Source organism: Acipenser ruthenus, chromosome 26 (assembly GCF_902713425.1).
Source record: "Acipenser ruthenus chromosome 26, fAciRut3.2 maternal haplotype, whole genome shotgun sequence".
Classification (NCBI taxonomy): Eukaryota; Metazoa; Chordata; class Actinopteri; order Acipenseriformes; family Acipenseridae; genus Acipenser; species Acipenser ruthenus.
In genome coordinates, this window is record NC_081214.1 from 16,227,510 (window position 1) to 16,242,643 (window position 15,134).

Genomic DNA, 15,134 nt, shown 5'->3' on the forward strand with positions numbered 1-15,134 from the left:
CTGCTGTCATGCCCAGCAGGATTAAGGTTAACTATGAGAGTGTATAGGGCAGACAATGTGTAAAAATCAGTCAACTACATAACATGTAAACTGCATAATATATATTTTTTAGTTATTGCACGACTTCTCTATAACTGATTTTTCTTCCTTGTATGTTTTATACATATTGTATTTATTTAATGTTTTGTCTCTGTGTGTATCATAGCATCTGTATTGGTATAGAAATAGCAACAAGACTCACGAATTTGCTCGCGGGTGTTTGCAGATAAACATGACGTGCGTGCGGTGCAACGTTATATAGGTGTGACTGGTAGAGTCATCATTCCTCCTGGTTTCTCAGAATCCCTAAAGTAAAGTGACGTTTTTCACAGAGCTGCACACTTGATTAGTCATTTCCCACTGCAGTCTGAACCAGAACAGAATACCATCCAGGTGACCCGCAAATTGACGTTAAAACCCGGCCCACAGACCAGACTGTACACAACCCGCTAAATAAAACGTAGGTCACTGTTTGGGTGATGCAAAAAAACGGAACTTTGTCATTATCAACATATGATTGTATGTAGACCCCATTCATAGAAGTGTTCTTAATTCCCACTCTTCCGCAGCAAAGTCTGGACCAGCATTTCTGTTGAGGAAACTTGGGACCTATGCAGAATTATTATACTCCCAAAACATCATTTACGGAGTTCAGATGCTGTCTACCATTTTAATCATTTTCTTATAAAAGCGACATCTTGTATCACATGCTTACTAGCCCATAGAAGCAGATTTGCATGATTTCGTTTGAACAGGCTATGGTCTCGACAAATTATATATAAGGTGTGTGCTGGGCCACAATAGTTACAGCTATGGCAAAGCAAACAGTTGAAATGATGAGCAAAGTAGATTTACTTACACACATGTTGGATTTGGATATCCAGATAAACATCGACTACACTGACAGCAATACAACATACAGCAAAAACATTATGCTCCATATAATACTTTACAGTACTTTTGCTTCTGTGGTACAATGTGGACATATGTTAAACAATGGGAACTGACAGCAAAATGCAGGTGCAGACTGAAATAATTCAGGGGGTTTCCAGCGTGTTTCAAAAAGGGAACTTGGGAAAAGCTACCAAACTGTTGCCATCTGTTGGATGTAGGCAGTAGACTGTTACCATGAAACTAAGTTAGTTTGCTGTACTATATCATATATCCAGTGTTACCCTGGCCTCCAGTGACAGGGATGTAGTTCACGTGCTCATACATTTTTATTGATCATATCTTGAGATGCATGTATTAGGAGTTGAGACTGTGACCTGCATGTGTCATTTGTCAAAGCAGAGGTAATCAATGATTCATCTAATGGGGTCTTTGATGAGCATGTTATTGACAGAGAATATACCTCATTAGTCAAGCCACTGTGTGTAGAGCACAAGATGAAAATTCTGCCTAAAAGTGACGGCCAAAGATGAAATATTTACACTAAAACTTCTCTAATTCGTCCCCTCTACAAACCTGTATAATTCAGCATAATGGCCTAAACCCCTATTGAAATAGTGGTGCGGTTCCCACTACAATCCGGAACCTGTCTATACTTGAATCCAGCAAGTGTTGTCTGCCTAAAACCAATGTAAATCTGACTGCAGTCCTGCACCACGTCATGTATGTTGTGTAAATACACAGTAAAATCTTTATTTACAAAATAGAGACCATAAATAAAAATGAATATAAACCTTGACTTCCAGGTTATACCTGGACACGACTACTGTATGTACTGCAATGTACTGTAAAGCAGTTATTAAAGTGTTCAAATAGTTAGTCATCATATATATATATATATATATATATATATATATATATATATATATATATATATATATCTTTTGGTACAGCATTAGATTTTGCAATACCTGTGTAATCCAGCAAGTGATGCCGGATTAGACAGGTTTTATTGCAATATTGGAATTAGCATAGGTTATATTAATTAGTCTTTTGCCACATTTTTTATTTTTGAATCCTATGTAGGCCACTTGTGCTCTCTTGCTTGTTTTAACGTAAGTTTTCTCACTTTGCATACATTTATTAATGCAAGTGCCATCTTTAAAATTGCATAACTGTACAAGTCGGCCTACATAGGATTTGATACACACACACACACACACACACACACACACACACACAAAAGAGATTGTAACAATAAACAACTTACTTTCTGCAAAATAACCTTCATAGAAAATATTTCATTTCTGGCCGTCACTTGTAGGAAAAATCTCCATTATATAGATGCCATGTCCTTTCAGCTTTGTATTATCTTACATTCTGTAATATATAAAAACTGCATCTCTATGGGCAAAACAGCAGAACTGACTTTGACATGGGGTTTATAGGTGCTCAACGTTTACTGATGTTGCACTAGGAACAATGTTAAAAATGCAAACGCTATTCTGGAGAACAGATTCGGTTCAACTACCCCCCTAGCTTCCTTGACTGTAATTGATGTGGTAATCTTTGAGGAATTGAGTTATCCCTTCATAATAATTCAGAAACTTCTGGCTTATCACATCTCAACTAGGAGTAAACCCTAGTCGACCTCAGAAACTGACAGTCAACCAATCGCACGCTTCAATTTCAAAGCAGCAGCAGAAACATGGTTCTGTTTTGTGAGTTTAAAGTGTATTCTAGTAACGAACCAGCTATGTAAATATATTCATTGTATTCATCTGTTTGAATTAAACAGAAAGTAATTGTGAAGCACGCAGTTTCAAATGGGTGGAAGTGTGGTTGCGGTTGCAAACCATTACATGAAAATTATATTTCATAACATTAATAAATATTTCAGTTTTATAGCAGTTTTAAAATATAGTGCTCAAATAGCAAAGTGGTACAAATCTGTACACACAGAGAACCAGTTTATTAATATTTTATTTTAAAGTGATAACTAGTCAACTCTGGTAAATAAGTAGTCATTCTACCATTAGGCTTTAGTGGCAGTGCTGTGTTCAGACTGCACATACCTGTTAACATTTTAAATAGATATGTTCTTTAGCAGGAAGTAACTATGTAAGAAACTGAAGCTGAAATATTAACTAAAAAAAAAACTCCACCCGACATCCAGAGAAGCTGTGGGTGTTGCTTCCAAGCACAGTCCGTTCTGAGAGATAAGGGCTAATGAGTCACTTCAACAGAGCCAGAAACATTTTCCAGCTAAGTTTCATCACACAGACTGTGAAGACCAGTTTAATACTGCATGTGAAACCGAATTCTTGATGTCTTGTTTTTTGTTTTGTTTTTCACCTCAATGATTGCTTGTCATCATTTTAATTTCTATGAAAGTATTTAGCCAATTCAGTGCAGAAGTTCATTTCAAACACAGCATCTACTACATACAAGGGATCTATGGCAAGAATCCCTCTTAACAGCTGTAGTAATTTTATTAAAGTTAAGGATAGAGGGAAATATTATGTATGTTTAAAATGCATTTGTTTGAATATATTATTGGCTGGTAGTGAGCTTCTCTGAAAGAGACTCATTACCAGCCAATAAATCAGTTTTTATATAATCTGTTGTGGATTAAACATTTAGAATGCTTTGTCATTGACATTCAAAGTATGAGATCTAGTCTCAGTGATATTATAAGTGTGGTTGTGGCTAATAGGTTCTAAGGGGGGCATAACTTTGGAGGCTTGGTGGTCCAGTGGTTAAAGAAAGGTGCTTGTCACCAGGAGGTTCCATGTTCACCCCAGCTCAGCCACTGACTCGCTGTGTGCGACCCTGATCAAGTCACTTCTGCTCCATCCTTTGGGTGAGACGTAAAACCAAGGTCCTATTGCAAGTGACTCTGCAGCAGCAGTTGTGATACATAGTTCACTCTCAAGTCTCTGTAAGTCGCTTTGGATAAAAGCTTCTGCTAAATGACTAAATAATAAATAATAATGTTTGTCTCAACAGCAGCAGCTGAACAGAGTTTAAAATTACCCTGAACAACCCAGAAGCATGACCAAAAATGTAAAAAGCAAGCAACACCAAAACATTTGTTAGCATCATTTATATGGCAGGAGATTACAGGTTACAAAAAAATGCAAAATACAGTATTCAAATGAACTGTCAAATTTACACACTCTGCAAATTTCTTTATTAAAAAAAGGATATAGTTATAACTGAAGTATTGTTTAAATACAACTTTGGCATTATCATATATAAAGACAACGAAGGAAACTACTGTACAGCACTGTTAAGTTAGAACCATATAAACTTAACATTTAGCACACACATATAAACATGGTTATACCGATAACTTTGTGATCCCTCACTCCCTCCATCTCCAGTTTGATTGTCACTAGCACGGATGGTTTCATTGAATGACTAGTGTCTCAACAATATTAGTGTTATAATGACAGGCACATAGAAATTACTCAAACTGTGTAATGTCTCCAACAGCATGTCAACAGGTTACTTTAGTCTGCCCATTTCAATTGTGCATTACAACGAGGGCGGTGTCTTTACACAACTTCACAATAACCCTATTTTTGCACCTTATCAAACTAAATAGCTTTCTGATAAATCTACATGATGAATAATGTGAACTTTCTGACCTCACACATAAACCGTTGCCCCCGGTAACTCAAGTCAGCCATAAGCTTGTAAAGGCACATTATTAAAGGGTACATAAGGACCTTTTTATTTTATTGTGTTACATGTTCCCATGTGTTGCTACAACTGTTTACGTGAGGTGTGTGTATTGTTTTAATTATTATTATTTATTTTTTTTACATTTTGACCACTTATTTTAAACTTTTAAATTCTATCATCCTCCTGCTCACATATGTAACTGAGATGGATTCACCAGTGAGCAGGAGGATGATGGGGAATGTAGTTCTGAGAGGTCCATGCGGGTACATGGGAAGCCATCTTGAGGCAGGGAATGCAATTTAAAAGTTTAAAAAAGTGGTCAAAATGTAAAAAAAAAAAAAAAGAATTAAACAATACACGCACCTTATGTAAACAGTTGTAGCAACACATGGGAACATGTACCACAATAAAATAAAAAGGTCCTTATGTACCCTTTAAGTTAGCTGCTCCCTCATTCAGGAACGCTCTACCATCTAGTATTATAGAAATTATAAATTGAATTTAGTATGTTAAATAGGGAGAGAGATAGTTACAGTGAAATTAAACTCTGTAGTAGTGTTTTAATTAAGGCTAGATGTGTATTGTGTGTACAATTCAATATCAAATAGGGTTCTAACTGTATAACCCAAACCTGAACAGTGAATGAATGGCACATTTAGCTTTTAATCTCATCTCGACGATGAGTGCAGCTGTAAAATTACAGTGGTGCCAATAGGATTGACACTCCCATTATTACTTCCCCAAAAGCGTATTCCTGCAGGCCTTTGGTGCTTGTATGACTGCCCCATGTTACAGTGATACTCAAGGAAGTGAGGCTAGACCATAGAGCTAACCTGCAGCAAAGGAAGTGATAAGATATTAGGAAGGCTGTGTGGTCCAGTGGTTAAAGAAAAGGGCTTGTAACTAGGAGGTCCTCGGTTCAAATCCCAGCTCAGCCACTGACTCATTGTGTGACCCTGAGCAAGTCACTTAACCTCCTTGTGCTCCGTCTTTCGGGTGAGACGTAGTTGTAAGTGACTCTGCAGCTGATGCATAGTTCACACACCCTAGTCTCTGTAAGTCGCCTTGGATAAAGGCGTCTGCCAAATAAACAAATAATATTAGGTGATTAACAGTTTAATTGCTCACCAGTCCAGATTAAGCCCTTGAATCAATAATCCTTTTTGTTTTGTTAAAGCACCGTATAGGTTAATGGATACATATTAAGTACATTTACAAATAACAGAAAACGCTCTTCATCAGCCTCCCCTCCCCCCAACAAAAACACTTTGATATAAAGCAAACAGTTTGACTGCTTGCAAGATAAACCAACACATTGATATGGTATATGATATGGCTCAATACTGTTATTGGCAGAATATTATATGGGTTTAATTTAGGAGGGTATAAAAACCAAAAGGACACCAGCCTTTAAGCTTGACACAGGGTAGCGGAAATATATATATATATATATATATATATATATATATATATATATATATATATATATATATATATATATATATATATATTTTTTTTTTTTTTTTCAGATTATTATACAGATCACCCACAGACAAAGACCTTCAAAGCATGTCATTAACTCATCTTGGGCAATCTGTACAGTTTCAAATAAATTACGTATTCACAGTTATACATACGTTTGACAGTTTATAAAATCAAATTTAAAAAGTCCATTAAAAAAAAAAAAAATTAAATGAAAACAAAACCAAAAGATATTTGGCAAGCTAAGTCAAAAACTTTTTTGAAAAAAATGCAAAAAGAAATGTGTATGTGCTCATTACAGAGACGCGATACACTAGTATTTTCATAATATTATTATATATGGTACTGTGTTATATTTTACACAATTATTTTGCAAAAACCTTTCGTCCTCTAATTGCAGGTGAACTGAAGGCCTGGCAGGATGAAGCCTATATATCTATAGAAACACATATAGATACAATGCATATATACATATATTGAAATATGAATAAAGGATCCCTGTACTCCAGTAGGATTGTCCGTAATATTTTGCTTCCATGCGGACTCCTGAGTGTTTCATTATATTTGACGAGGTCCCGAGATTAAAGTACAAAACGATTTACTTAATTTAAATAAAACTGAATTGCAGCAAACCACAAATTAATTAAACTGAAAGATTTTAGTTTTTTTTTTTTTTTACAAAATGTACCTAACAATCTCCTGCAGTAAATATTTCACAAGAATTTCCAGTTTTCCATTCTCAGTTACTTTCACGGTATACGGTATATAGGTTTCAGGAAGCCTTTACAGCTATATACTAGTAAGAAAGATTAATAATTTGCAAATGCTTTACCATTGCTTAGAAAAGGTCCAGTACTGTAACTGTTTGGTCTGGCTCTCCAATGACTTCAGAAGTACGATACTGCTCGGTTTGTCATTGCTGATTGCCTAAAAATAAAATAAAATATTTAAAATCGCCTTTGCAAGACAATAAGAATTTGTTTTAGAGATATTTCTTTGGCATTAAAAAAAAGGTACTTTTTGCATAATTTCAGATTTTCGCAACTGTCAGAAGCCTTACAAATCCTACTCAAGGTCCACTAGTTCACTAGGATTCACACATAAATTGATATGTTGCTGCAAAGATATTTTATTTTATTTATGTGTACGTAGGACTTCTATAATACTGGTCACTGCACTGCACTGCACGGCATTAAAAAAAAAAAAGACTGGGTTCATTCTAGACCAGTATAACTAGGCTCCTGGTAGTTTGTTCAGCAGTGTGCGAGGCCCATGCTCAGGTTCTAGTTAGTTTGTTCAGCAGTGTGCAAGGCCCATGCCCAGGCTCTCACGCAGGCACCGCAGCTGCTCCTCCCCCAGCCGGATCTTTTCCTCCAGCTGTCTTTGCTCGATGATGAGCCCAGACTTCATCTTGACAAAGTGCCGGTAGTCCTGGAGCTGCTCCTCAGTGAGGTATCGGGACAGCACCTCCAGCACCACGCGCTCCCGCCTGTCCACGTGCTCCTTCAGCTCCCGAGCCTCCCCGAGCTGCTCCGACAGCTGCTTCTTCTTTTCAGTCAGGGCCAGCTGGGAAGAAACCATGACAATTTGGAATTATTTTGCTTGCTACAATCACTTTAAATAAATGGATCTTCCATTAGAGCTGCATGAACAGCTAGCTATTAGTAGACCTACAGACTCAAGTGAGACTTCTTCATTCTATACCCAAAAAAGGGGAATTTGGAAAACCAGGACTGGCTGCATTACTAGTGTTTCTAATGAGGATTAAAAACAACCAAATTTAAAGAGAGACTGTTCAAGCCATGCCACATACAACGAACTAAGCTAAAAAAAAATAGCAATACATTACATTTTTTACATTTAAAAATGAGATACAAGTCTAAATAAATAAATAAATACAAAAATAAATAAAAACAAGATAAACAGGTCAAAAGTCTGGTTTTGAAAAGGGACACCAGGTTAGAATCACTGATTGAAACGACCTGGAAATTCCAGAGGAGCTAGGCTCCTGAAATCATTGAAATATTCAGGAGAGAAAGACCGGGGATCAATCCCGAAAACACACTGGCAGCAAGTGACTGGAAGTGAGGACAGGTGTTATGAGCCCAAAGACCAGGGATCTCCTGGTTCTTACTTGATCTTTCCCCAGCCTGTCCCCTACTCTACGAGCTCTTCTTACCCTCTCATCATGGCTGGCCTCGAGGCCTAGGCCGCTCAGAGCGTTCTCCACCCTGGCCAGGCGGCCGGACAGGGACAGCAGCAGGCTCACCACCTTCTCCAGGTCTCCAATGAACATGCAGAACTTGTCCAGCTCGTTGGGCTTGCAGACGGTTTGCACCAGGCTCTCCACCTCCTCCCCCAGGGTGCAGTTTGCACCAATGTCCTCCAGGAGGCTCTGCTGGGCTTCGCGGAGCACCGACAGCTTCCTGCTCAAACTGTCAATCAGCTGTTGCTGTGGAAACGGACACACCAATGTTAGGAACAGTTTTAAGAGGTGAGCAAATTCAAACAATTCGATGTGATTTAAAACCAAGCCCCATGCCTGCACTCTCAAGTCTGCCAAATACAAACCCTTCTTTCTGTGTTTATACTACACATTTACCATAGATTACCCTGGCTTACCATGTTTTATAATTCATTTTACCATACCTGTCTGGGCTTTACCGTGCTTTCACTATTGTAAACTTTTATAAGAGTCTTAGAAAAAGCACACCACCAAAATGAATGTTTAAACTTTAAATGTTTTCCACGTGTTAAACATGTATCAAGCTTACAAGCTCTTAAATAAATTAGATTTAATTTTTAGTAACACTATTGGGTACATTTTACCTTTTGGAAAACACGATAACGAACGATAATTTTGAGTAAATAGTTTTGAGAATCGAGCCCAAATGTCTTTAGCGTTATACTGCAGAGCATTAAACAGAATTTAACATTGCTGCTCTGTAAACATCTTGTGGGCTGTACCTTCTTGAAGGCGAGCTCATCATCCTCTTCCTCCTCCTCCTCCATGCCTGGCAGCTCCTTCACCCTGTTGAGCAGCTCTGCCTTGCCCGCGGAGATGCTGTAGTAGGAGGAGCAGGAGGTAGGGCTCACCGAGGGGCCAGGTGTCGGGGAGGGGGCCAGCGGGGAGCACCTGACAACAGGCAAGAGAGTTCACTGAATAAAGCCGGACAGCAGCTCCTTATCAATACAGAGTAGAAAGGATGCATTAAAACACGAGAGTACACTGAATAAAGCAGGGACATCAGCTCCTTATCAATACAGAGTAGATAGGATGATTTACATTAACACAAGAGAGTTCACTGAATAAATCAGGACAGCAGATCCTTATCAATACAGAGTAGATAGGATGCATTAAAACACAAGACTTCACTGAATAAAGCAGGGACATCAGCTCCTTATCAATACAGAGTAGATAGGATGATTTACATTAACACAAGAGAGTTTACAAAATGAGAGGCCATTCGGCCCACCAGTGTTCGTTGGCTTCCTAGTAGCTGATTGATCTCAGAACTTTGTCAAGTTGAGTCTTAAAGGACTCCCAGCGATTCTGCCTTCACAACATGACTAGGTAGCCTGTTCCATACCCTGACCACTCTCTGTGTGAAGAAGTGTCTCTTACCCTCTGTCCTAAGTCTATCTTCACTTAATGTCCAACTTTGTCCTCTGGTCCTGGTTTCTGTGCTGCGCTTGAAGTAGTGGTTTGGGTTAACGATGTCAACTCCTTTTTAGATTTTAAAGACTTCAATCCCCCCCCCCCCCCCCCCCCCACTCTTTTTTGTTTCAGGCTAAATAGATTCAGTTATTTGTAGCTCAGTTCTTTAAATTCTGGGATTAGTCTGGCTGACATGTTTAAGAACGTTATGTACACTGCTGAATTGGAGACATTAAAAAAGACTTCTAAATAAAGTCATTGAATTGAGTTTTTCTAACAACATCCAGGCAGGTCAGGGAAAACTGGTTCAAAATCATAGAACTCTAGAGAAGATGTTACATCTAAAATATTGTGGGATTTTCCCGTCTTTCCTGTCGATTTATGCCATTAGGCCACTTGATGGCAGTATATACATTTATTTCAGACCACTTGGGGAAAGGCAAAGGATTACCTTGCAATTTCAAAATATTGCCACCAGATGGCACTCAGTGTAACAGAAAGAATCAGAGAGCGGTAACTGAAGTCTTTCCAGGCAGGTTGCCCTTTATAGCACACACTTATATGGCCAAATGACCAAATACAAATATTTTCCTTGACATGTATTCCATAATAAATAAAAGCTTTTAGAAGTTTAAAGGTGGAGATCATTGAAGGTTGGTCACATATCCCTAAAGAGCCTTGTGGACACGTTGAATGCCCACGGTGGCCAAACCACTATTTTGACAGTGGTATGGCCGGTATTTATATATAACATATAGTAGACCATGATATGTGATGCAGCTGTCTAAAACCTCTTTGTATCAGATGGAACTGATGTCACATAACTGACTATGCTGTTAAATGTATCTTTTTTAACTACTATAAAAAGAATAGCACAGTAGTGTGCTGGAAATTAGGATATTTTCACCCACTCAAGGTCAGAGCGGTGGAGTTAATATCAGCTTGTAATATGAAGTCTTAAACAACAAAACCAGCTCAACTAAAACAGTGACTCACCTCTCTGGCTGAATGTCCACGTTCAGTTGCAGGACGTTTCGATTGCTCCTCCTCTTTTCAGCTGGCCTATTCTCCTCGCTTCTGGGGAAGATCTCCTCTATGAGGTCTGCGGCTGTCACTCTGGAGCACGGGTCCAGGATGCCTGCGAGGGAGCTGTCTGTGCTCACAATGTCCCTGAGGAGCTCCTCTGGAGTCAGGTTGACCAGAGCTGCCTTCACCACTTCCAGCTGGGGAGGCTCTTCCCCCTCCTCAGGAACGGTATCAATATCAGTCTCTAGAACACTCACAGCAAGGTGTGTTGGAGTCTCCTGGGGGCTTTGATAGCAGGCCGGGAGATCTTCACTTAAGGTATCTTCCTGTCTATATTCGTCTATGTTAGTTTCTAAAATATTTTCTTCAGGTTGAATGAGAATGCTTCGAGTAGTTGTTGGAGCTGCCTTTTTAAGCTCCTCTGGTCTCCTACAGAGGTCTCCGTTTTGTTCGTAATTCATGGCAAAATAGGACTCAGCCAGTCCTTCAGAGCCCTTCTCAGGCTTGATGCTGAAGCAGAGCAGGTTACCATAGACAGACCTCTTCTCATGGCACATGACCTTCTGGTGTGTGTACATTGGCACCCCGATTGCTTCTTTGTCCACTGATGTTTCTGATCTCCTACAAGACAAATGGAAAGTTAGCAAGCAAATATTTAAGAATCAGAAAGGCATGAAATTATTTCTGTCGAACTCTATGGACATTGCAAATGTAGTTTCCGTCTTTTGAACTGATAACAGATAAACTTTTTTTATGACTTGTTTTGGTCTATAATGCACAGTATATAAAATTACATTTAATACTAATGGCATACACAAAAAATTTGGATTCAAGCAATGTTCAAACATTTAAAATTCCCCGGCTCTTTAATAAAATATTATATGTAAAACCTTTCAACTGCTGTTGCCTGTGATAATGAAATACTGCTGTAATCCAGTTAAGAAGTGGCCAGGGTCCAAGCAATGACCTAACTGTAATTTAAACTGGGCAGACTAATGCTAGGAGTTGTGTTCTTTCTCTGGAATAAGGAGACTACAGGGACCCAACGCCCCCGACAAACACCCACCTCGACCGCAAGCCAGCCGCTGCTGGCACAGCGAGTGCGTCTGGAATCCTGGGTGGCACAGGGTCACCATGAAGCTCGCAGCTGCTGTCTTGCCTGCTTGCGCCACAGAGTTGGTTGCAGGTTTTGGGCACAAGGGCAGACCTGTGATTGGCTGGGAGCAGCCCATGTGGCTCGTGGAAGCACCTCAGGTAGTTCTCTGGCGGATCTCTCAGAGGGAGGCTTCTCGAGCGCTGTCTGGATGTCTCAAGGTTGCAGGGTGGAGGAGAGGAATCCGAAGGGCTGCTGTTATACCCGAGTGGCGGTGCGCGCTGGGAAGTCGGCAAGCTGCAGAGGGCACTATGGGATGCTCTCCTGTGCTTGTATTTCTCCCAGTTTGGGGGTGGCGGCCTGGGAGGTGGTGGTCCCTTCTTCTTGCCAGCCTCCTCCTCCCTAGGCCTAGGCTCCTCCAGCTCGCACAGCGCCGGTGGCCCTCCAAACTCCCTCATGTGCAGCCGTTGCAGCCGCTGCAGGTCCACCCGGATGTTGCTCTCGGACAAGGCCCTTCCTCTTTGGGGGTACTTGACAAAGCCTTCTGAGTGTCCTTCCAGGGGAGTGGTGGTCCAGCTGGTGCTGTGCTGGTCTTGGGAGAGGTCATAAGATGATGCGGCCCGGTGGTGAATCCACCTGCTCTCAAAGTTGTCCTGAGGCTGTCGAGCAGCAAGCTGGCAACTGTTCCTGCAGCACTGGAAGTCTCTGAAAACACGGAAACACAATACCATACCATACAATACAATACTGTACAAGACATTTTCTTAACTGCTGCAGAGAAAAAAGCTTTGTCAAATAATAAGGCGGCTGCCTTTGTAACCCCTTATCTTGGCGGTTTCAGTTATAGATTAACTATAGTTTTTTTTTTTTTTTTTTTTAAATCATGTAATTGTCATAAATAAACAGATGTTACTATAACATGCTCCTAAATAGGGTTTTAAAATGATGCAAACCTTTCTACATTTGTTTAATCTAGAATATTGAGATATTAAATGGGTGTTAAGTGTTCTATATAATTCCCCATCAACGGAAACAGTTGTTTTTTTATAAATATATGGACATAGGTCCAGATTCATAGGAATCAAGTATACTTCAGAAAGAAAGATGAAAAATAAAACCGCAAAAGAGAAATTTCTCTGGACTTTCCAGATCAAGTTGTTGTTATTTTTATTTTTTTTCTTGCATGACAAACAATCTTCCCATCAAGTGACTACTAGTCATGCGTTACTGAGACCCACAAACAAGGGAAGTGCCTTACCTCTCTGTCAGACTCGCCTTCCTGTTGATTTTTGTTTGCTCCTGTTCCTCCACAGGAAATGTCTGCAAGAGAGGATTGCCAATTTAAATGAAGTGAAAACGCAGCTGCCACAATTACTGCAAGGTAACTAAAATAAGAACAACAAAAAGGTCATGAACAGCATTGTTCACATTTTTGGAGGCTGCGAATTGCCAAATAATCAAACATGCTTAATAAATAGCAATCGGGGGAGGGGAATTCAGCACGGGAATTTTTAATCCAAATGGTGCCTAGGTTAGTTAGCCTTTGCTATTTATAAATGGGAAAGGGCAAGATGATGCTTAGATTCTTAGGAATGGTAGGAGAGGGTCCTTCACTCTGGAGAGCAAGGCTCCAGGAGAGGAGGCTAGTGGAGGAACATTATTTATAAAAAAACAAAAAAAAAACACACTATTAATTTCCTTAGGGGACGATCAAAGTAATGGTGTAGAATATACAGTAGCACTGTATCCAAATGTGTATTGGCACATTTTAAATAGTCAGTACTATAGGTTAGACTTCTTTGTATAAAGTGGTTAAATTAATCCAGTAGTTTAACAGTATGGTTTAGGCAGAACTTCAGTGTTCATTGCTTGCTTTTCAAAAATATTAAAACCAGAAAAACTGACCATTAGAGAGGATTAGAGTCACAAAACCTGTGCAACACATATACACCAAAACACAAGCTAACCAGGAACCCAACAGGACCATCTAAAGCATTGCATTATTATAATTCAAATTTCTTACAGATTCAATATCTATGCCAACCCCAACCGCTGTCTTTATTCTGACAGAGAAATTGACAGGCTGACATAAAATATAAAAATAAACTGCTTTTACCGGATGCGCCACTTAAGAGCCCCCCCCCCCCCCCCCTGTTTTTTGTTTTGTTTCTTTTTAGTTTAAATTGGGAGGTAGTTGCTTTAAAAAAAAGGTTCTTGTAATTCACGCATTCCCTGGTCCCGGACCGCACGCACCCTCACAGCACACAGCTTTCACAGCCTAATGCTGTACTTGGATCACAATGTAGTGTTTGGAAGCTCTAAGGGGAATGTAGTGAATTGTTTTATCCGACAACATCCTATTGTTTTCACTGCCAAAGCACTCTGGCCTAGGCCAGTGGTCAACATTTCTCACGGTGTCAGCTGGGCCTGCCTACACACAGCCGGGACGATGGAATCTAAAAAACAAGGCCTGGACTTTCATTTTACAGGCCTTTGTTTTCAGTAAGTTTTTATAGAAGAAGAAACCAATTCAGTAACAAAAAGAAATAAAAAAACAACTCGTGATTGTGTTTAAAAATAAAATCTGTACCATCAGTAGCATACAGGAGGCAGAAACAGGAAGCAGTGAGTGTTGAAGAAGAGGTGCTCACACGCCCACACACAAACATAACATATTTATATTTTTGAATTACAGCAGCTTATAGAAATCTGCTTAACACAAAGTGGATGTGTAAGGTTATAGTGTGCACTTGGTCGATGGCCCATAATAATTCTGCATTCCAGACAGAAAGTGGGATCTGGTAAAACAGTGATGTTGTTGCTTGGCCGGCCCCTGCTGCTGGGCCTGTGGTGCCCCACAGGAATTCAGTAGGGCGGTGCGGCCACAAGGACAAAGGGCTTGTTTTTCTGGACTGATATGTATCTAAACAAATACAGCTATTAAAGCAAAACATTTCCAAGATTTTTCAGAGCCCCCTGTCTGAAGCAGCTCTGTTCCAATTTTTTTTTTTTTTTTTTTTTTAAATAAAATGAAGATATTTACTTAAAGCTATTTTTGGAGGGCTGGATTTTTAAAAGTACACATTTTATTATTTTCAGCTTGGTAAACTTGTGAAGAAGATGGTGGTCCACTATGAAAGGTGCTATATAAAATAAATATTGATTGATTGATTGATTGATTGATTAATATCCTCTGCCATGCTCATCTATTCATTATATACTGTAGGTCCCAACAGTTTGGATCTGTTTTCATTT

The 15,134-nt window shown here is 39.5% G+C and overlaps 1 protein-coding gene across 2 annotated transcripts in view; it reads right to left on the bottom strand.

Moving 5' to 3' along the window:
- Positions 1 to 7,339: 7,339 nt before the first annotated feature.
- LOC117430800 (protein Shroom4-like) overlaps positions 7,340 to 15,134 on the bottom strand; it is a 53,512-nt gene continuing 45,717 nt past the window's right edge. For both annotated transcript variants that reach the window (XM_059000880.1, XM_059000881.1), the window contains 6 exons: positions 13,138 to 13,199; positions 11,853 to 12,584; positions 10,757 to 11,407; positions 9,070 to 9,238; positions 8,282 to 8,554; positions 7,340 to 7,668 (listed from right to left, as the gene is read on the bottom strand). In XM_059000880.1, coding sequence (XP_058856863.1) covers positions 7,399 to 7,668; positions 8,282 to 8,554; positions 9,070 to 9,238; positions 10,757 to 11,407; positions 11,853 to 12,584; positions 13,138 to 13,199 — 2,157 coding nt within the window. In that variant the 3' untranslated portion in view covers positions 7,340 to 7,398. The remainder of the gene's footprint in view (positions 7,669 to 8,281; positions 8,555 to 9,069; positions 9,239 to 10,756; positions 11,408 to 11,852; positions 12,585 to 13,137; positions 13,200 to 15,134) is intronic.